This window comes from Lathamus discolor, chromosome 15 (genome assembly GCF_037157495.1).
Source record: "Lathamus discolor isolate bLatDis1 chromosome 15, bLatDis1.hap1, whole genome shotgun sequence".
Taxonomy (NCBI): Eukaryota; Metazoa; Chordata; class Aves; order Psittaciformes; family Psittacidae; genus Lathamus; species Lathamus discolor.
In genome coordinates this window covers 5865332-5887451 of record NC_088898.1, presented here as the reverse complement: position 1 = coordinate 5887451, position 22120 = coordinate 5865332, and the positions used below count along the sequence as shown (strand labels likewise).

General features: G+C 43.5%; 3 protein-coding genes across 7 annotated transcripts in view; 2 read left to right on the top strand and 1 right to left on the bottom strand.

Annotated features, from left to right (window-relative positions):
* The first annotated feature begins 285 nt into the window (after window positions 1–285).
* PHYHD1 (phytanoyl-CoA dioxygenase domain containing 1) lies at window positions 286–8644 on the top strand. 2 transcript variants are annotated; one of them, XM_065695691.1, is made up of 11 exons: window positions 286–410; window positions 1233–1391; window positions 1906–1981; window positions 2102–2149; window positions 3744–3799; window positions 3984–4046; window positions 4143–4164; window positions 4529–4657; window positions 6074–6190; window positions 6337–6463; window positions 6650–8644. In XM_065695691.1, exons 1-11 carry the CDS (start codon window positions 378–380, stop codon window positions 6693–6695), a joined length of 876 nt encoding a protein of 291 aa, XP_065551763.1. In that variant the 5' UTR covers window positions 286–377; the 3' UTR covers window positions 6696–8644. The 2 variants fall into 2 exon arrangements, with proteins under 2 accessions (XP_065551763.1, XP_065551762.1); XM_065695690.1 differs by lacking the exon at window positions 4529–4657 and having other exon boundaries at window positions 363–410.
* DOLK (dolichol kinase) lies at window positions 7926–12527 on the bottom strand. Of its 2 annotated transcripts, none has more exons than XM_065695688.1 (2): window positions 12361–12527; window positions 7926–10472 (listed from the first exon to the last, which is right to left on the bottom strand). In XM_065695688.1, exon 2 carries the CDS (start codon window positions 10365–10367, stop codon window positions 8796–8798), a length of 1572 nt encoding a protein of 523 aa, XP_065551760.1. In that variant the 5' UTR covers window positions 10368–10472; window positions 12361–12527; the 3' UTR covers window positions 7926–8795. The 2 variants fall into 2 exon arrangements, with proteins under 2 accessions (XP_065551760.1, XP_065551761.1); XM_065695689.1 differs by lacking the exon at window positions 12361–12527 and adding an exon at window positions 11870–12341.
* Window positions 12447–22120, top strand: part of NUP188 (nucleoporin 188) — a 27258-nt gene continuing 17584 nt past the window's right edge. The window contains exons 1-14 of one of the 3 annotated variants that reach the window (XM_065695683.1): window positions 12447–12539; window positions 14451–14505; window positions 15100–15173; window positions 15751–15835; window positions 16209–16289; window positions 16748–16792; window positions 17395–17487; window positions 17571–17690; window positions 18188–18399; window positions 19120–19231; window positions 19756–19956; window positions 20418–20507; window positions 21074–21139; window positions 21663–21782. In XM_065695683.1, the coding sequence (XP_065551755.1) occupies window positions 12514–12539; window positions 14451–14505; window positions 15100–15173; window positions 15751–15835; window positions 16209–16289; window positions 16748–16792; window positions 17395–17487; window positions 17571–17690; window positions 18188–18399; window positions 19120–19231; window positions 19756–19956; window positions 20418–20507; window positions 21074–21139; window positions 21663–21782 (1380 nt within the window). In that variant the 5' untranslated portion in view covers window positions 12447–12513. Of the gene's footprint in view, window positions 12540–12700; window positions 12813–14450; window positions 14506–15099; window positions 15174–15750; window positions 15836–16208; window positions 16290–16747; window positions 16793–17394; window positions 17488–17570; window positions 17691–18187; window positions 18400–19119; window positions 19232–19755; window positions 19957–20417; window positions 20508–21073; window positions 21140–21662; window positions 21783–22120 lie in introns of those variants that run through there. The other 2 variants (XM_065695684.1, XM_065695685.1) reach the window with 2 other exon arrangements.

The following is a 22120-nucleotide window of genomic DNA, read 5'->3' as shown; positions in this document are numbered from 1 at the left end:
GAATCTTATTTTACCTCCTTTATGTTATTTTACCACTGCATTTACCATTGTAACTGCTCTATTTTTTTAATGATTCCCCTTTGGAGTTAAGAAGCGAATCAAGTTCGTAGTTGCATCTGAGCAAAATTTGTTTGCACTTTGTCAGCACCAAGAGCCAAAGCAAAACTCTGCAGCCCCAAACGTCCCCACCAGGAACAGTCGGAGATGGTACAGAATGCCTTGAGAGGCAGCTCTGCTGGCTGCGCAACAGCCTGGCTGCCCAGTGCTTGCTTTTATCACATGCTGGGACAAGGATCACGTGAAGAGGCGGGGAGTCAGCCCTGCAGAGCCTGGTGGTATTGTGGTTTGCTGGTGGGATCCTGGGAGCCTCTGCCCTGATGGCATTTGTAAGCCAGCCTCAGATCCAAAAGGTAAGGAGCTGCACCCTGGGGAGGGAGCGTGTCTGTAGCACAGGCAGGTGACAATACTTGTAAGATATGGTCGCTACTAGTTAACCTGTGGTCAGGTCTAGCAAAGATCTGCTTTACAAACACTCTATATTCTTCTCAGCTTCTTGCATTACATCCGTTTTGAGTGTGTGAGGACCCTGCCATGGATACAAACTCTTCCAGAGGGCAGCTTGTCCCACAGAGGTCTTGGAGGAATTTCTCTTGTGCCCTCCTGTCTCTGCTGCTCAGCTCTCAGCCGTTGAACTCGAAATCTGCCTGTCAAAGGATAATCTCCAGGGTATTCTATATAAAGAAACAGTAGTGCCAACAGAGTTCACTTCGTTTTGTAAGGCACTGTGTAGTCAACCATGAGAAATCACCCAGAGATTATTCCCTTAGAGAAAACAATGCTTTCCAGCTTGTAAAGGAATCTCTCTTTTAGTTGGCATACAGGTGTGACTGCTCTGTTCGTGCTAGCAGGTGTTGTAATTTAATCGTTGCTGGCTACACATCTTAAACCGCGAAGGCTCTAGCCATGATACCGTCTCTGCTTTGTGGACTGAGGAGCTGAGACAAATTGTTCTTAACTGTATAGAATCTGAGCCTGGTAATGAACAATCTTTTTTACAATAGAAACCCCTCCTGAAACTGAAACTTAAAAGCATGTTGTGCAGCTGCAGAGCTGAAGTTGGGTTGGTTTTCACGCTGAGCTGAGGCACAGTAAAGGGACAGAACTGTTTTCTCTTGCTCTGTGCTGCTTCTTCAGAATGCTCGGGGGGAAAGTAGTCACCCCATCTTTTCCAGTTCCATGAGGATGGCTTCCTTGTCCTAGAGCATTTTTTCACCGCAGAGGAGTGTGACAGCATGAGGAACCAGATTCAGAGAATCATAGCGGAGATGGAAGTGCCACCGCACTGCCGCACTGAGTTCTCCACCAAGGAAAAGGAGCAGCTCCAGGCACAGGTACCAAGAATGGCAGGGCAGTCCCCATCGGAGCATTGGAAAAAAAGAAGGGAAAAGGCAAATGCTGCTCAGGATTCACTCTGGGGGAGCAGGACTCTTTCTTCTAACAATGTAGTACTGGAGGAGGCATTTGCTCTCCTGATTTCTATCTATTTGGTGATGAACTTACTGGATGGCAAAGGAGGGGAGGATGTGTGCTTCCAGCCCTCACAACTACTGCCCCTGTAGCCACATGCAGCTCTCACAGATAACTTTGTACTTGTTTTGCTGACCGAAAATAGGTTCTTTTCCAGGCAGCCAGCAACACAAAAACAAGGGTAGCCTCAATGTGAGAGGTTCTTGTAAAGTCCTAATCAATGCCAAGACATTTAGCATTGTGGTAAGCCTTTTTATGAGTGATTTTATTGACTGTGCTTTGTTTATGCTGCATCTTGATGGGATGAAGATGCAGGTGAGTATAAATGCTTTGATCGAAGGCTCGTTTGTGTCTTTACTGGGCTCTTATCCCTGGCAGGGTAGCTCGGATTATTTCCTAACCAGTGGAGACAAGATTAGATTCTTCTTTGAGAAAGGCGTTTTGGATGAGAGAGGTAAGCCCTGTTAGCCACAGGGAGGGAACACAAGTTGGAGTGAGGGCTTGGGGCCAGTTTCCAGATCTAGGGATGATTCCTGCTCTGCAAACAATGTTAAATTCTACTTTTGCTTCATAGGTAACTTTCTGATTCCAAAGGAGAAATCTGTCAGCAAGATTGGCCACGGTATGTTTAAAGGATGGTGTTCTGAGAGGGACAGAGAAGAGGGAGGTGGTTTTCAGATATGAGGCTTTCCCCAGACCTACTCATTATAAATAACCCTGGCCATCTGAGTTAAAACGTTTCTGAGCAGGGAAGCGACTTCCCTCTTCTGTTCTTGTGCTGCTTCTTTGTGCCTCCTGGGGACAACTGCATCAAACACCACAAACCTCACCCCCCTCTTACCATTGTGACCACGCAGCTCCTATCTTTGCAACCTAGGGCTGTTTTACTCTGGGTTTCTGCATTAAATTCTCCAATGTGATTTCTACACATCACTGCTTTTCCCCACATCACTCTGTCACTGTCTCTGTAATTCTCTGTGTTGCCCCTCACTTTCTGCTGTCAAAAGACTTAAAAATATTCTGTTATGATCCTTTTCAGGAAAAGTCTTTTAAGAGGTTTTTCAGCTGTGCATAGCTCAGGGTCACTGACACGTGAAAGTTTGGACTTCAGCCCTTGTCTCTTTTATGTAAGACATTGCTCTAAAAGATTTACTACTGTCAAATTCAGTACAGATCAAACTGTCTTCTGTGTCCTGTGCAGTGGTGGGTTGTCAATGGTGAAGCTGTCCTCCCTCCTTTGGTGTCACCAGAACCTTTTCTTTAACCTTACTGGTTCCAGTTTAACCTATTTCCTCTCTCCCTACTACTGAACTTGGGTTCTGATCCCTTTTTGTTTTCAAACAGTACATGCAAAATGAGAGCAGAATTCACGCATCTCCTAATGCATGAACTTTGTTCAGATTAAACGTGACTGAACTTGGAAATTCAGTACTGAGAGTTCTTGGTTCTTTGGTTTTCTCAGAAAAAACACTCCCGTTCCCAGCCCCTGCCATTCTCTTAGACTTCAGCTTTTCCCCAGGGGAAGTGAGAACAACTGTAGATGCTTGCTGACTAAACAACTTAACCATTCAAAAGGCGTCTCTAGACTTACTTTCTGTAATGACTGCATTTGATTGCGTCCGGCCTCATCTCTTGCTCAGGAGCAGCCCCTGCTGGACCCACTTGTGTGTCCTTGCGGCAAATACAATCGGGATGAAGTGGAGGCGTGATCCCAAGATTTTGCTTTATGGTTTTGTCACAGCTGGGCTGTAGCAAGCATCTGTATGCAAACAGCTCTGACCTGTGGGCTGCAAGGGTTAAAGGGCATCAAAGCTGAGCCTTAGCTCTTTTTTATAGTAATTACTTTCTTTGGTAAGTTTTAAGAACTGTGTTTTTTAAAGGGTGAATTCACCCTCAGGGTCATATATACTGGTTGTCATGTTAGAATTTGCATAATATAATGCTTAATCACATAACATTTAGGTTTTATTCACTGCTGTATACTGTTCTTACATGGCTGCAGTTTGTGGCCAGTGAGTGATGATATTTTTGGTCTTTCTACAAGTGTCATACCACCTTAGGTGTGATAAGCCATGTATAACAACTCTTAGGAGGGATGAAAGTTGCTGGCTGCACTTTATCTCGCTTGGCTGTCAGCCCTGCGACTCATCCACTGTGAGCTGCCAAGTCCCTTCAGTTAATGAAGTCTTCAGTCTGAGCCTTTTATTTCCCCTCAGCTTTACATGCTTATGACCCTGTCTTCAAGCAAGTCACCCACTCCTCCAAGGTGCAGGTGAGCTGTTACTGTTTCCTAGAATGGTCTGTGTGTGTGGGAAATAAATTATGGAGCAGTGAATTTTCTTGACTCCCCAGGATAGTGATTTTGTCTGTGAAAGAAAATGTAAGTATCTTCAAAGAAGAAGGCTTTAAAGTGTGCAGGAAACAGCAAATGTAAATCTTGGAAAGTTTTCTTGCAGGAATTGGGAAGAAAACTAGGCCTTGAGAGACCAGTAGTTGTGCAAAGCATGTATATCTTCAAGGTACAGTAATTCAAGTTGTCTCGTCACTCAAGAAATAAGACCCTGTTAGGTGGGAAGCTGTGAAACTCTTCACACATCACCTTTCTTTCCTTGCAGCAACCTGGCATTGGTGGTGAAGGTAAGACTTGTATTGTCTCTACATCACACTGAAGATAATACTGCTTTAGGAAAAGAATATCACTAGGAAAAATGCTCAGAATCAGGCTTAAGCCTGTGAGGTTTGTGATCCAAATCTTCTTACAATAATTAAAAAGCATCCACATTTTACAGAAATGTTTCCACATCATATGCAACTTGAACAAAGAGCTACTTTTACATTTCCAGCAGGCTGAAAAGTGGCATTTCTATGACAGACTTAACGTGTATGATATATGAGTGGGCAGGGTAGGTCAAGAATTCAGGGAGATGCAAGCCTGTTGTCCTTCTAATGGCACTGAATTCCTCAGGCATTAAAGGACTCCAGTGCCTGTCTCTTGTTGCAGTGACACCACACCAGGATGCCACCTTCCTGTACACAGAGCCCCTGGGCAGGATCCTCGGGTTCTGGATCGCCCTGGAGGATGCCACGCAGGAGAATGGATGCTTGTGGTTCATTCCTGGCTCTCACACCAGTAAGAGTTGTAGCATTTGGTGTGTGCTGTGAAACACATGCCATCTCCTTGCTAAAGAGTGGAGGGTGACACAGACTGTGTTGTGTTCTCTGCATTGCACAGTGCCTGCAGAAGTGCATTTTGTCCTTGTCGAAAGAACAACTTTATTTACTACAAAGATCTCCTCCTGTGCTGTTGTCAAATATACTGCCATGTTTTTCAGCAGGTTACGAGCTGCTTCACTTTGCTCTTGGCCACTAGTCGCTCAGATGAGTCTAATATAACAGTATTTTTTTAATTAAAAAAAGGTGCTGCACATGCCCGACGCTACGTTTAGTTTTAAATTGATATCTAGCCTAGAAACAAAGAAATCAGGGCACTGGGAAAGGAAGGACAGTAATCCTGATCATTTATTTAAGCCAGAATCTGTAAAGGTGAGGCCCATTAAAACTGCTCCTGTAGCTTTTCACCTACCAGGCCACTGAATGTTAAGACTTTAATGTAAAGAAGGTCTTAACCTACTGGGCTCTTTTTCCCTGTAGTGAAACAGGTCATTGCAATATGTTGGTGCTCTGTCCTCAGTTTTGATTGTAGTTCATCAAGTTTGATCTGGACTGCAAAGGGTAATAATCTTCCTTTTGCCTTCCAGAGTAGGGGTACACTGAGAAATCATTTTTTCTGCCCTGTCCCCCCTTTACAAAACTGTTTAGTCCTTACAGCCCCATGTAATGGGAATAAAAATGCTCTTACACACACACACATAACTGTCAAATATTGGTCTGAATTTCAGTGAACAAGGAAAGCCTTGAAGTCTATGCAAGGATTACTTGGATACCATCCAAGCCATTGGAAAACAGTGTCCTAGGGGAACACACACAAAACCAGACAGCACAGACTGATGTACTGGTGGTTGTGACTGATGGTTGTTGCTCTGTGTGTGTAACCACTATTGGATTATAAGCACAGTTTTCTGTTTTTCACTGCCTCTAGGGCACACTAATGAGCTTTAAACTGGTGCTCACCTAAGCATTTACTCAGTGAGTGTAATCATAGTGCTCTTAAGGTACTCCTCCCTCATAAATTCTGGAGTCAGCTGTGCTCTGATTGCAGTTTATGCTCTTACAGAAAGGAGAAATGGACGAAAGGTTGGCTTTGCTTAAGTGTATAACTATTTATGTTCTTAAAGGGCTGTGTTGTAATGTACAGAAAGAGCTAGAAAGGCAAAAAGGCAGTCGTTTTAGCAGTTTCTGCCACAGCTGGAAAATTCTGAATCTTTGCTTGATGAAAAACCCCTCCCAAATTCCTAAGGAAAAGACTGAATATACTGTAATAATGTTCTTATCATTGCCAAGAGAAATCACAGCTAGTGTTCCTTGCTGTGCAGAATATAGCCAGCTGTTTAATTTTGATGTGTCTGCTTATTCTGTGGATTTGCAGGAGGAATTACCCGGAGAATGGTCCGTGCAGCTTCAGGTAGCTCAACGTGTGTAGAGTTTGTAGGATCAGATCCAGCCTATGATGACAACCAGTTCATACCTCTGCCTATAAGTAAAGGTACAAACAGCCCCCAAACACGTCTGCTTTACAGCCCAAGAAATAAGAGAGCTAAAAATGTATTTTAACACTTGCAACTTCCCTTGTATTTTAAAGCTAGCACTCACAATGTGAAAAAGAGCAATACAGATGGTTCTTTCAAACAGGAGGACTCATTCTCATCCACGGTGAAGTTGTCCATAAGAGTGAACTGAACAGCTCAGAGTCTTCTCGCCACGCATTCACCTTCCATGTGATGGAGGCCAAAGACACCAGTTGGAGCAAAGAGAACTGGTAAGGTCACCATCCTAACAAGCAGCTAAGGAAACTAGGGCTTTTTCGGTGCAATAGCCAGGATAAACTTATTGGTGGTCTTGCATGTTGTACAGTTTCTGTTGGCAGTATCTCAGCATTGATTTCACGCCCACAGAACTGGAACAATCTCTGAAGTTTTGTTTTTACCTCTTCCTTCCTTCCCAGGCTCCAGCCGACTCCTGAACTGCCTTTTCCATTGCTCTACACTTGAAGCTAGTGATTGGCTTTTGGAGACTATAGCTGATCAATATTCCTTTCTGATCATTCATTCCCTTTAAATACATCTTTCACTAGGTCAGCTCTTGAGATTAATTTATCCTCTTCTCAGAATGAGGACCCATGACATAGCCAAATACCCCTGCATTAGACAAGTTTCTACTGCAGTATGAGCCCTACTAGTGTAAGAATAGTCACCCAGTCCTTTTGGTAAGGAAACCTCTTCAGTGTTGAGAATAGGCCATTAAAGACCACTGCACCTTGACTGGGACCAGTTAAGAAGTATTTCTTCTTGCAGACACTCTGTATTCCTTTCTGTTGAGGTCAAGAGCTCATCTAGTGCAATTCTTTGCTGTGTCAATCCCAGCAATGCAGGTGAATGTGTCATGTGAAGACAGCTGACTTTTATTCTTATGTCTTTGTCCTATTGCTTGAATAACAGTGATTAAAAATAATCCTATTGTGGGCAGAATGAAATGGGAACTCTGCTTCTATGATCAATCTTCTAAGTATTTCTAGTAAACTGTAGCTGAGTGTTTGATTTCTGGGTGTGTTGATTAAAAAAACTACAGTTCTTGAAAGAATCATGTTGAAATTATGTATTATTAACCAAAAACAACTCTGAAGAATCTTTTGACATCCTCAGGAAAAGCAGTATGGAACCTCAAGAGCCCACAGAGGTGTTAAATTGGGCAATGCTGCCTTTCAGCTCTTTGAGTCCTGGCTTGTTGCAGGGACAAACACAGTATGAGATCCTGGGGCATATTTTGCTGGCCCAGAGGACTACTTTCACTGCACCCCAGTCCTATTCTCACTCAAGACACAGTCTCAGGGCTAGGACTGCAGGACACTATTGTGTGAGGTATCTTGGACTCCCGCAAAACTGTTCCCAAAAGCGAATAAAAGAAGTGTCAGAAGTTAACTTCATCCTGCAAACAGGAATCCTGGAATACAAATCTCCTGCTTGGATCCTTCTCAGGGGAAGGAAAAAGGCAGGGAAGGCATGTGCTCCTGTGTTCTGTTCTAATGGATGCTTGGTGAACTGATGGGAAGATTGTCAGTACAGCAGTGTTTAATACACAAAAATGAATGGGGTTTTTTTGGCCATAAAATGGGAGTTACAATTTTAACTAAATGGGTTTACTCCATTTGTTGATAGAAGCATTTTTATAAATGACTTGATGAAACACCCAGCTGAAAAAATGTGCAAAGTAGAAAACTCCAATAGCATTAGAAAAGTTTATTGACTTCAACAGGTTTTCTGCTTTTGTGATCAATGTGTGATTAGTTTTATCTGTGACTTGGCTTAGTTCTCCTCCCCCTATTGAATATTATTCCAAATGAATTGAGAGATTAAAATCTTGCTAAAGATAAAACATTCTTCTTGTTGCATAAACCGCCAGGGCTAAAACTACAACCCTCTTGTTAGTACTTCTTGGAATAAACAGTCACTTGCATTCTCAAACCTCCCCACCCACCCTGGATAAACTCAGCTATTACAGCTACTGAGTTTGAAGTTGTGCTTGTGCATTGCAGTGCATTAGTGTGGCTCTTACTGATGGTGACTGGATACATTTGGACAGTTGTACTCACTCTGTGTGGCCGCCCCCATTATAACATGCTTTAAATCATGCTTAGACAGAAGGAAGGAATTAACATATTCAGTAATAAGAGACAGCAGGACTCAGTACAGCAAAACAAGTTTTGATTCTGATACAGTACAGAGGTGGCAGCACCTGAGAGGTTTGCTTATTCCTAATTTTTTTTGTTCCTCTAATTGACTTACCTCTTCTTCCTCTACTTACTTTTCCCCTGGACATCCAGAAGAAACCTAAATTAGATTATTAAACACAGATGCTGTTTTTGTCAGTCATGTTTGTGTTCTGGTGGGACCACAAAGCAGCTCATGCTGTTTTAAAGGCAATAAACTGAGATCAAACCAAAGCCTTTATTTAAAATTGGTCTTTTCATTTCTAACAGTTTTATCTGCTGTACCAGAAGCAGTGTTCAGATTAGCTTTGAGTTCTCATTACAGTGCATATTCTATTACCACTTTTCTTTAGAAAGGGAGAAACCTCTGTTCCTGGAAGCACTTCTATGCCATAAACATTATCTGGAGGTAGAGAGGCAACAGAAGATTATCAATCTGGGTCGTGTAAGCTTCCAAAAGAGAAACTAAGCTCACAGATGCCAAAATCCAGGCATAGCTGGAGTTCAAATTCACATTACTGTCAAAGATCAGAATAAGAGCCACAGCAATGATCTGAGCAAAAATAGCTGTCATTGTCCCTTCAAAGGTCTTCTTTGTTCCTGGCCATTTGATTTCCCCCATTGTACTGCCAAAAACAGAGGCAATAGTGTCTCCTACCCCTACTGCCAGCACCCCAGAGTAAGGGACTAGTGCTCCTGCCCCAGACAAGGTACCTTTAGGAGCACAAGCTCTGGGAAACAACCATACTGGGAGGGACATACCAAGGAGGAGATAAATATGAGTCAAGATCAGAGGTCCACTGTCTCTTTCATCCAAGAAGAGAGACAACAGATGCCTAAGGGTTTGGCCAAATGGTTTGATCCTGAAGTACCGAATATACTCTAAGAAGATAAACACTGCCAGACACAGTACTGCAGCAACGTAGAGAAGCTGGCGGTCATAAATTAGTCCAGGAACATAAGTAGCTACAACAATGAAATGGAAATATTTCCTGGTTATAGTCGAGGCCTGGTGTTTTTTAGATTCAGATGATCTCTTAGCATTCTGGTAGAAAACTATGCCACATGCTGAAGCAGCCAAAAAGGTCCAGTATACAAGAAGGTAAAGTCTTGTCTGTGTCTGAAACAGAAACTGGAGTAGCCAGAACAAAGGGTTTCTCTGGATCAGTCGGTACAGCCAAGGCATGATGACCCCTAAGCCTAGCACTGCTGTCATCATGTGGAAAAACATGGAGGAGATCCATGTACCTGAATCCATGAAAATGAAGAGCACAGTGAAAAAAAGCCCAAGAAGAACAACTCCAACAACTGCTACCAGAAGGAAAAAGTCTATGGGATCACCTCTGCCCTCGACTACATTCAGTGAGCGTTTAATGAGCTGATTGAGAACAAAACTTATACCTCCAAGAACTAGCAATGCTTCTCCAGGTGTAAAACATCGAGGCAACAAGTACAGCAAGATCATACTGAGGTAGACAAAAATTAGCAGCACTTCTAGGACCTCTATCACTTCTGACACAGTCAAAGAGTGCTTCATGGTATAGATAATTATACTGCCAGCAATACCAGTAAGTATGCAAGTGTTGGTTGGCACAGGTTTTGTGATGCCAACCGCTATTACTGACAGGAAGAGAGCAACCAGCATGCCAGTGGAAGCCACGACTATGCCAAAGCGTTCGAAGTACACAATGCCAGCAGCCTTGCACCTTTCCTTCATCACTATCCCCAGCAAGGGGATGACCATGCTAGCTGGCAGGAGGCCACTGTTTGCTGCTGTACGGAACTGGAATACAGCCCCACCCAGCTGGAGCAGACGGTCCCATTTGAACTGGACATAAAAAGCCTGGATGGCGAGAGCGACGGCGCACCAGGAATACCGGTCCCACACCACTGTGTGCACAAAGAGAACGATGACGAACACAATCAGGGATTCCACCAGCACTGGCTTCTTTAACATGATTCCAGTCCAATGTTGCTCAAGCTGTCAAAATCTTCCTCAGGAGACCCGATCTGTTCAGTAGCTGTCCATTAGGAAGAATTCCTTTTCCTGTTACTGCAATCCCTATCAACAATAAAAAGCACACAATTGAAGAAATTACTAGAAAAACTAAAGCTTTTGCACAGCTGTTTTGTTCTTAACGGTCCATTTAAATTGAGCTTCTGTGTCAACTGTCAACACAGGCAAAGAAAGAAAAAGCCACTGAGGTAATGGCTCAGCCAATACTGGCATCTGCCCCCAAAACCAGAGAAGTCAGCCTAAAGTGACAGAAATGAACCACTGAATGCTGGGCTATTCAGATAGTTTGACATGTTTCTGTTGCAGTGTCTCTGAATTGCACTGTGAAGCTATAACGATACCCAGAAGGCTTCATTATGATAGTGTGAATCTGAAATATAGTTAAAAGTTTAAAGGTAATTTTAGAACCTAATTTTTATGTACTTTTGCCAGTACTTTTACAGAATGTTCTTCCTTTTATTAACTATTTCTCCTTCCGCTGCTGTGAAACTCCTGTGTACCTCTTCTTCTGCTACTGGTGTTATGATTGAACAATTCCACTAATGCAGCAGGTGTTTTATAATGCTGCATGGTATTTACAACAGAAGTAGAAAAGAAAACATCACAGTCATGAAAAGAAAAATCACTGTCAAAGGGCATACTTTATCTAACTTTGCTCTGTTACCAGAACTGTCAGGATAAGCTAAATCAGAGATTAGCTCCTTCATGGAAGGATAGAAGTTTATTTTAAGTTCTTGTGTGGGTTCCGTTCAGTGTTGAATGGTGTCACCAGGTTATAAATCTGATACGAGAGATTTTAGAAGTACTATTACTGGGTAACTATTAAAGTTTGCACTGTCAGACAGTGTAGGTCTGGAGTGTTTGGTTATTTATGACTTTGTACTGAAAACTCTAAATTATTAATAGATAGCTTTCTGGCATCCTCATGTGTATAGCCTGAAATACTTGCTTGCCAAACGACTTCATTATGTTTACTGTTGCTATGCAGCTAGATCAGGCCAAGTGTAATCTTTTTGCCATCACAATTCATTTTTAAAAAGCATGAGAGAAGAATTAATTGTATAATTAATGAAACAGAACTGGCTTGGGCAATACCTACTGACAACCAATAATGGATTTTGGGTCCCAGCTGTCATTTCTGAGCCCAGGGGAAGGAGAAGCTTAAGGGTTATTTGAGAAGAAGCAGGGTAAATACTACATGCTAGCCAGACTGAAAAAGATCTCCCACTCAGTCTGGCAACTTTAAGTTGCAACCCAGCTCTTGCATCAATAATGATACATGACAGCTTCCCCCAGCAGGCAGCCTGCCAGCTCGGCTATAAGACCAGGATGAATTTCACTATACAAAACGCAAGTCGCCTCCTCTAATGCAGCAGGTTTAAAAGCCGCTGACCTGAGAGTTTGCAACACGATGTGTTTCACTGCTGAATTATTTCATTTACCTGTTGCAGTTCTCTCCTCCACCCCCTCCTTAGGCAGCGTGAAGCTCCTCTGCACTTCCACACTCAGACATCGAACGGGACTCACTACCCCAGTTTCAAGCCGGACTAAGCTTTTTCTGCCCGTTTCGTTATTCGCGTACCGGCTGCAACGGGCACTGACGTGATCCTAAACGCCCAGCAGCACCCCCCTCGCTGCAGCACTTGCCTCCTCCCTTTCTTCCCTGTGTCCTTCCTCTCCTCCCTGTGTCCTCCGCAGCGCCGCGGGCTCCCTTTGCCCTGTCCTTCCGCGTCGCCCTCCTCCTCTCCCCCTCAGCCGCAGCATCCCGCAACCCAGCCTTCGCCGCTAAGAAGCCGCGGCGGGGCAAAGCGGGGACGGCGGCCGCAACACCCCCAGAGGGTGTCGGAGCCGCTGCCCGGGTGAGCCCCAGGCCCCGCCGAGGAGCCGCGGCCTCCCCCGACCGCCGCCCGGGAGTCCATGAGAGCGCACCCACCTCGTAGGACGCAGCCATCTTGTCTCTGCCGCCTAGTCACATGACCCACCCCGCCGCGCTGAGGGCGGGGGGGCAGAGCGGCGCCGCGGAGGGAGGAGGAGGAGGCGGCGACGGCGGTTTCGCGCGGCGGTGTCACGTGAGAGCGGAGCGAAGATGGCGGCGGGCGGGCCGCGCGCGAGGTGCGGGGCGCGGCGGCTGCGGCGGGGCCGGGGCGGGGGGCGGGGCCCGGCCTTGGCGGCGTGCGGGGCCGCGGCGGGAGCGGGGCGGGGCGGGCCCGGCAGGGTTAACGGCAGCGGGGCCCGCGCCGGCCCGGCCCCGCCCCTCGCTGAGGGGGGCCCTCAGGGACCCCGCTGAGGCGGCTCGGCGGAGCAGGGGGTAGCGGCTCGCCGGGCGTCCCTGCCGCTGTGTCTCTGTGCCGTGCGGCGCAAGATGAAGCGTTCGGTGGGACTTCAGTAAGAGCGGTTGTTCGCGTGGGGCTGAAGCCCCGGTGTGGGCTCAGGTGTCGGGAGGTGGGGGTCAGGCCGCCCTCCCCCCGCGTCCCGGAGCTGCTCTCGTGAGGAGCGGAGCGTTCGGGGGTTGGTTTTCACCTTGCGGACAGCTCTTCGCAAGTCTGAAAGTCAAACCGGAGGTGGGGAAGGCGTGCAGTGGAGCGATTCAATGAATCCCGGGCTCGGTGATCACTTTCAGTGTCCTCATTTGGCCTGAGCACTTCTTGGATGGTTATTGTAGCATCCCTAGAGCTGCGGTTTTCATTTAATGAGTATCTATAAGCCCTCATGGGGACAAGAACACCACAGTTGTGTGGGATCACATACGAAGAGCTTCCCTTCCTTGGCTGGAGTCTAATGTGAGCTGGCCACACATCGCAGCCTGTTTAATTCCCATTAGGACAAGTCGAGGGCTGGCTTTGCAGGGCTGGTGCTCAGGTCTATGAAGTGATTCTTCTCTTGGTAAAACCCTGTGGCTTTTGGGTGCTGTGTGTGGGCCGTGCGGCTGCACCCGCAGCTGGTGGCTGACCAAGCCCGGAGAGGTTATTTAGCTCCTGCGCGGGGAGGTGCGCCCGACTGTCGAGGAATCGGGTACAAGTTACGGTGATAGGTGCCCTGGAAATCGCAGGTCTTGGCATGCATTCAGGTGGCACCATGTGTCGCACGCTGCAGATGCCTTTCACTGCCACAGCGAGTTAGTTTGATGATGCTGTTCTAAAAATAAAGTTACTGAGTGATCTTGCTTCCTTAGTCTGTGCATGGGGAGCTGTGGGCTTAACTGTGACTTGCAGTGTGGTGCTAACAAGTCGTCATTTGTCTAAGTTCCTGAAATGTTCTTTTTCTTGGCAAGCGTCTTTTAGAGGTGTTGTAAGGAGACCTTTGTCTGGATTTGTGTGCCAGGATCTGATTTGTAATACCTCATAGTGCAGATTGGCTTTTCTATGGAGTGCTCAGGCAGAAACAGGAACCAAGGGCAGATCAAGATCTGTAGCACATCATTCTACCTTGGGTGAAGGTGTTGGAATCTTTCACTTCACCCAGTTTTATGTTGCACTTAGAGTGAAGGATGAAACTGTTATGAATTTGTTTGGAGGAAAGCGTCGAATGTAACTGAATCAAATGTTGCTCTGTACTTTCATCAGGTTTCTTCTTACTAACCTGAAATGTCCAACTAGCAAAATCAAATTGGGCTTTTATGCAGCATATGTGATTTGATATGAGATTGCAAGTCTTGCTGTATCAGTTGTTGCCTTCTTTGGATCTTTTCTGGGTTTTCTCAGGGCATCTGAAACTGGTCAGGTAAAAACTAATCATAGAATAGTTCAGGTTGGAAAGGACCTTAAGATCATCCAGTTCCAACCCCCTGCCATGGGCAGGAACACCGCACACTAAACCGTGGCACCCAAGGCTCCATCCAACCTGGCTTTGAACACTGCCATGGATGGGGCATTCGCAATAATATTCCTTAAATAATTTTTCTTGTATCGATCTTGCAGCATGATGTGGTCTGAGGTAATTGCAGGTTTGAAAGGGTGTAAGCTGAATGGAAGCCTGAAACAGTGTTCATCATTAAAATACTCCAACTTTTCTCTTTGTTTGCAGGAGCAGCAGACAATTATGGAGAGTTCTTCTGGGTAAATCATCTTTAAGAGAACCAGTAAGTCCTTGTCCTGCTAAGCAGCTTTGCCCATCACTGAATAGACTCTGTGGCCAAATCCATCACTTGTACATCTCTTTGGATATTAGTGAAAATACGCTTTGCTGCTTCCCTCTCTTCCTCCGTGCAAGTTTTGTCCTCAGTCTTTGCTACTTGTTCATTCTTCCACCCCTTGTTTATAGCTGTTTCATGACCTACCTGGAAGGGTGTGTGTGAAAAAGTGGGTTCCCTTTCTGGAGCTGACACAAGACTGGCTGGCCTGGGCTACTGATGAATGGTACAGCTTCCTTCTTTATTTTCAGGGATGGAGCCTGTGCTTTGAAGAATTTGCCCAGAGGTTGGAGATCCAGATGTTTCTGAATCCAGTCCATTGCCTCCTATTTCCTCTCCCTTCCCGTGATTAGGCAAGGCAGCGAGCTGCCTGGTGCAGTTGCGCACCTTGAATCAGTCTGAATCATAGATGCTTGTCTTGTGTTGTTCCTATCTCTTTGTGGTGGTGGAATTTCTTTGCTTCACTTAAATTTAACAGATCTGATTCTCCATAATGTACGTTGAAGAAGCTGTTCAGTAGTATTTGGTTCTCTCTTTCTTTAGGCACAGATTGAGTCAGAGTTGAACAACCACTTGCAGAGATTGTCAGAGGGACTTTCATACTATAAGCCTCCAAGGTATAGTGATTGCCTGATTTTAGGAATTAACCTCAAAAATGGGGTCTCTTAAAAAGTAGAGGAACATGTGGAATATTCCTTTCTGATTACATAAAAATAGATTGTTGCTCTCTTGCATGACTTGAGATTTCAGGAGAGGAGTAGCAAGAGAAAGCACTTAACTCCATAACATTCTGGGGCATGAAATACAGACAGAAAGAAGTAACAGCAAGTTTCTGCCGTCATTATTCCTGTTAGGTAGCTCTTAACCCTGCTGAGCTGCCATCATGTGCAAGTGTGCAGCCTGTGGAGAAGTGACTCCTCTTGACACTCAGTCATTCCGAAAGGATATCCAGAGTCCCTCACTGGAAAAGATGGAATTAATATAGCCTGCATTTATTATAATAATAAGATTGTGAACAATGTGCACTCATGTGGTGGGAAGGTTACAAAATACTGTGTATCAAATATTGAAAGGCCATTGAGGTAAAAAATGTCCAGTTTAAACTGGTTAAACTGGGAACTGGTAAAACTGGGAGCATTTTTTGGGATTGCTGCATTTTTAGTGACTAAAATTTCTTCTTTTTTTTTTCTTTAGCACATCCTCAGCAGAAAAAGTAAAAGCTGATAAAAGTGTAAGCGCTCCACTGAAAGAGCTGGGCCTGAGAGCCAGCAAGTTTTTGGTGAGTGAAGGTGCTATCTGGTTATGTTTTTTATCCCTGCACTTGGAATGCATTGTTAGTAGGATTCTGATATTTAAATCAGCCTCTTGATGTTGAATAAAGGTAGTACCTTTATTTAAATGACAGTTTTGCTCCTGTTGCTGAAGTTAAACTGGCTACATCTAAGTGACATCAAAGCTTATGTGTATTGCTTTAAGCAGAAGTGTGACTAAAGTATTTGCCTGGTTCAGAAATTGTCTTTTGGCATGTTTTCGAAATTACTTGTTTTGAAGAGAAGAGCTGCCTGAATATTTGGAGAGAATCTTCATCTTGAATGAATTCAGTTGCCTTTTATCCATTTCAGAGCATCTCTATTTTCCTTCTGTTTTTCCAGGGTCTGGATGAAGAGCAGAGTGTGCGTTTGTTACAGTCTTATCTCCAAGAAGATTATAGAGGAACAAGGGACTCCTTGCCGGTCCGTAGCTCCCATTTATGTTCTACTTAATCCACATCTTTCCTTAATACCAGTAGTTTATTGATGCACATGGTCACATGTGAGTCTGAGTTCTGATTTGGAAATGGCTTTGTAGCTTTTCTTCTCTGGACCTACAATGCTCCAGTGCTGCTCTAAGGAAATGTCATAGGAGATATCCAGAACTTACTTTTCTAGTACCTGCTTGAATCTCTCTGCAGGAACTCAGCTCCTTTCTCTATTACAGGAACACAGGAAAGCTACAGATTGTAGAGGAGAGTGAAGATGAAGAATAAATATGTTGTTAAAAATGAGTGTTTTGGCTTTGTGCTTTCGGAATCTGTCTTTCCAAAAGAAAGTGAAAGGAAAATTGGCTTTTGTTTATTTCAGTCCTTTTCTTTGTGAATATCTATTTTGTCAGTAGGTATTTAAATATTTCTTTGTTCGTGTTTTGCTTACAGACAGTTTCTCAGGATGAAAGGCAGAGTCAGGCTCTGATGCTGAAGGTTAGTCATTTCCATTTGTATCTGTTGAAAAGATCTGTTGACAGAGAAGCAACTTCATTTCTGTGGATCCAGAAAATCTTGGAATAATTGAAGTATTCCTTCTATAAGGAACAGGTTTTAGAAAATGCTTTGATCGACTTGAACAGTGTTAATAGTTGCTACAGAAAGAAGATTTTAGGCTTAATATCAGGAATTTAGCTGGGCAGATGTATGCTCCCGTGTTTTCCAAAGCTTGTGGGTTTATATGTTACTGTCTGAAGTGGTAACTCTGAAATGGTGACCACTGATCATATCTGACAGAGGATAATAGGGATGAGGAGGAGACATCATCTGTCTCTGTCTTTTTCCCTTTCTTTTGCAAGTTTTCTCACTTAGCAGTGTAGTTACAGCCATGTCCCTTTGAACATGTTTTATTGAGTTCTGTAAAGCTAATTAAGTATTTTCCCCCCCAATAACTTAAAAACTGCTTAGTTGAAACTCCACCTGTAGTAATGTTTGGGCGCTCTGTGTTCTTGTGATGGACGCGTTGGCAGTGTATGGGGGAGGAAAGTGCTGTTAGACACAATACCAAGTTGATACCAATTGACACTATGTATTCACAGCTTGCCGACTATTACTATGATGAGAGGATCTGCATTCTGCGCTGTGTCCTCCAACTACTCACTTATTTTCAGGACGAGAGGCACCCTTACATGGTGAGTAACCTTGTCCACTTGTGATTGTAAAAGACGGTTGAGCGTGCATGTGAGAAGTTAATTTGTCTATTGGTTTATTTAAGGCTCAATACTTCCAGTGTGTTGAAAAGTTGGACAAGGAACTAGTTCCTAATTACTGGAAACAGTTTGAAGCACTGTACAAAGCAGAAGCTCCTACATGGGAAACACATGGAAATCTCATGGTATTTTATTTCTTGCTATTGGTATTATATGGTTTAGTGTGAGGTGTCCCTGCCATAACAGGGGGGTGGAACTAGATGATCATAAGGTCCTTTCCTACTCTAACTATTCAATGGTTATTTATCAAATTTATAAAGTCTTCTATGTAGTGTATTGGAAAGTGTGTACGTGCAGATGCAGTTAAAAAGGATGTTTCTGTTGGTCCAAGAAACCTAAAATTTTTCTAACAGAACACACTTTTGCTCGGAAACAGTTGTATGGCACATACTGTTCCTTGTAATAAAGCCATTGATAGGCCTAGGCTAACAGATCCATTTACGTGTAGTTGTCCGCAGTCTCTCTGCATAAGCACGCTCTGTATTTATAATGGCTTTCCTTGTCACTGATACAAACAGCTGGCTACACAAACCATTGAGATGCTTCAACACTTCTCAGTTTCTAACTGCTTTGACTGACCTGTGAGCTTCAGCATATGATGGTAGAACTTCTTCTTGTGCAGACAGAACGCCAGGTTTCCCGTTGGTTTGTGCAATGCCTCCGTGAACAGGGCATGCTCCTGGAAGTCATCTTCCTCTACCATGCATACTTTGAGATGTCACCTGATGATCTTCTGGCATTTGCAAAGAAGTTCAAAGAACAGGGATTTGGCACTAGACAAACCAACAGACATTTGGTAGATGAGAGCATGGATCACCTGGTGGATCGCATTGGGTAAGTATCATGTATTTGTGGGTGAGTGCAGAGCAAAACAATTATTTTCCTCAGGGGGGAAAAAAAGCATTTATAATTCTTGCTGCTGCCTCTTAAAATCACCACTATTTGAAGCTAAGCTTATTGTGATGAAGGTAAAATAGCTTTTGTGGTCACATTGATTAGAGGCTTGTGGCAAAACGAAGGTGTGATTGCAGAGTAGAGAGGTGTCTATATACTCGCTTTAATCTAGTGTATAATCTTGCCTCTTGTAAGAATGGCAATGAAGACAGTCCTGTGCTGCTACTCTGCCTGCTACCTGCATGGGGGCTAGCCCTCCCTGACCTGTGTTGTGAACTGTGTTGCCTCAGGTCAAGCTCTGGTGGGTTTGCTTACAAATGGCAGCAGTGTCTTCATTTTGCTGCATGCAACAGAAGTCCAGCCATAGCCAGGGAGAATGAAAATGCTGCTAGATGTCAGAGAGTTACAAAGGGGGAAAAGCTATCCTCAAATTTCAGTGACCTTTTCTTTGTCCTTTCAACATGAACAATCAGTCATGTACTAGAATTTCAAGACAAAATTTGGATTACCTGCTGTTAATTTCATGTAATTTCTTATTGCTTTAAAGAACAGCTGAACAAAAGCAAAGTACAGGTTGGGTTTTGACAACTTATCAATGAAAAAAAAAAATCTTCAATAAAGTTTCTGACCTCCTTGCTTTTATTCTTCTCCTGTTTGTAGCTACTTTAGTGCTCTTATTCTGGTGGAAGGCATGGAAATCGACTCCCTCCATAAGCGTGCTTTGGATGGCAGGACTGACAGGCACAAATTAGCCAATAAGTGCATCCACCAGGTAAAGCACTGTCAGAGTAACCCCTTGTCTGGCCTAATGATACAGAACGTACTGTGATTACCCAAACAGTGCTGTGTAAAGATTATGTCTGTAAGTTTCTGATCATTCAGTTTGTTGACCAAGTGTAGGAACCAGCATCTGCGTAACACTCCGGGGCAAATAAGAACAAAATGAATTCCTCTCCCTTTCTACTTCCTTGGTTATCTGGGGCCTTTCTGTAAAAACAGATGTGTACAAAGAAATAAGCATTGTGAAATTTCCAGATGGGAATGAAACAAAAAGTCTACAGTGTCTGTGCTTTTAGGACAGAGAACAGCTAAGTTTAGACTAACTGTAAGGCATTAAACTGTTCAGGAAAACAAGCCATGGCTGCAGGTATATAATTTGGTCAGTTGCATGTATGCAGTAATTATCTGCAAGGGAATGATGACAGTTAACAAGAAGATGCAATGAGCTGTATTCTTGAGAAGTATGGACTTCTTTCAGAAGATCTCAGTTATGTTGCTTTTGTCCTGTCTGTGCAGGAGATGGACAATCAGCTGCTGCAGTTAGGGGATCTCTCACATCACGCTCCCGTGCTTTTGGCCTGGGCTCTGCTCCGTCACACTATAAACCCAGAGGAGTCAACAAACGTTATCAGAAGAATGGGCAGCACTGCCATCCAGCTGAATGTTTTCCAGTATCTGACAAAGCTTCTGCGATCACTGAACAGTGGGGGGAAGAATGTGAGTTTTTCAGAATCTATATGTAAGCTCTTGAAGGTTTTTAACTGCTACTGATGTAAAGGTCTGAGGGGGAGTGATTTTGAACCAATGCTCTTTCGAACTAAATTTGGTTTGAAGCGGACTCTGCAATAAAGCATGTTTTAGCATCTTTCAGTGAAGATCAGAACTCAAGTTGAAATGAAACAGATTTTTATGCCCAAAGAATAAGAAAAAGCTTCCAGAAGTTGAGGAACTACATGTCTTTTGAGCAGAATAGACTGTGTTTCATTACATTGGGTGATTTGCTTCTCTAGTGTACTGCTATTGTGCATTTTGAGCATTAGATGACTTAACTCTGCACTGTTTTCTCTGTTTATGGTTTCATTAGACATGTATGAGAGAAAACTATTTTATAGGTAGAAACCAGTGAAAGCAAATCCTTTTACTTCCATGAACACTGAGTGTGTATTCTTTCTTTCCAGTGTGCCACCAGCACTGCTTGTTTGTGTATTTATGGACTTACTTCCTTTGTCCTGACATCACTGGAATTGCATACATTGGGCAATCAGCAGGTAAGTATGTAAGGCTCGTTGCCTCTGTTACCTAATTTAAAATAACCTGTCATAACTGATGCTAACTGCCTTTGTTAAATCATAATCCTGCATTTGAGACTGCAGACTTTGTGAATTAGATCTAGAAGAGTGTTTTGCTGGTTTTCCTGCTGCATTTACACAGTGCAAACCTAGTAAACACATCTGCAGACTGGCTGATTAATAATGAAAGAACATATCTTGCACTTGAAGTCCTATGGGTTTGAAACTAATTGTTAATGTGTTATTTCCAAAGCAATGGAAAAAATCCACACTATTTCCAAGTTTGAGAAGACATCATCTGCTCTTTGCAGATACAGTGGACATATATGTCCTGGCCAGTCCACTCATGATGGATGGCTTTAGGCTGGTGGAGTGTTCTGGGTTTGGATATGTTGGGTGTTTGTTTCTGTTTTGACTAGAGGATGTAGTTACATCTTGGCTGGTAAACATGGAAACTTAAATTCCAAAGATGTGGCAGAACTCTTTAGGGATGAAATTCCCCTGTATAAAGTAACTTATTTTCTTCATCTTCTCTTCTGTTGAAGGATATAATTGATGTTGCATGTGAAGTTCTGACAGTTACCAGCATTCCTCAGCTATTCTGGAAGACGGTGAGTTTGTTGGCAACTTCTTTGACCTACCTTCCTTATAAGTGAAACTCAATAAAAGATCCTCTTTAGGAAAAGCACAGACTGATAGTATTTAGTTAGTTTCTATGAGGGCCTGAGGAGCTAGTGTTCGTTTGTTTCTGTCTTTGATTTACTTTTGCCCTTTCCTGCCTTTTAGGTACAGCCTTGGCTTTACTCTTGAAGGATACTGGAACAAGTTTTAATATAGGTGATAGTTGAAACCAGGGCTGGGATTGCAAAGATTGAACTAACTGCTGGCAAAAGCATCATGCTTATTTTTCTGTTGCCACAGAATTAGGATATGTAATGCATTACAGTCTTACTTCCTGCCTTATACTTGCACACTGCCTCATGCTTTAGTCTGTTCAAGGACTGGAGTGATACTTTTGTGCATGATTAATGTGAAATGTACAACTTAAAAAAGAACTGTTTCCTTATGCTCTGCTGAGACCATTTTAGTTTTCTTTTTAATAATATGGTATTTGTTTTCTGTTTTCACCACCAGGAACCCACTGCGGGTCTGGGTATTATCCTGGACAGTGTGTGTGGATTGTTTCCCAATCAGCTTACTCCTCTCCTTCAGCTGCTCCAAGCCCTCGTGTCTGATAAATCTACTGCAAAAAAGGTACAGGATCTCTCTTGGTGTTCAGGAGATGATTTATTTCAGGATACCATGCTGTGTGATAATGCTGTGCGAGTCTTTCCATCACATGTGCTTATCTCAACTGCTATTTTAAATAACAGACATTGAACTTTTGTCAAAAAACAGTGGGCAGGAATACTTTTTAGTTCTGTGCTGTTGCAGGCTCCTAGAAAACTTTACTTATGAAGGTTAAATTTCTGCCTGGTTTTTCAGGTTGTACTTTACTCATAAGAAGTTCCTGGTTCACTAGATGAGATATGTCTGGACATGTGGGCTGTCTAGTAATGATTTATGTATTAAAAGGATATTGTACACATCAA

Coding starts and splice junctions, on each gene's coding strand:
- PHYHD1 (XM_065695691.1), top strand. CDS start 378: ATGGCATTTGTAAGCCAGCCTCAGATCCAAAAG. Junction 411..1,232: donor GCCAGCCTCAGATCCAAAAG/GTAAGGAGCTGC, acceptor CATCTTTTCCAG/TTCCATGAGGATGGCTTCCT. Junction 4,165..4,528: donor ACCTGGCATTGGTGGTGAAG/GTAAGACTTGTA, acceptor CTCTTGTTGCAG/TGACACCACACCAGGATGCC.
- DOLK (XM_065695688.1), bottom strand. CDS start 10,367: ATGTTAAAGAAGCCAGTGCTGGTGGAATCCCTGATTGTGTTCGTCATC.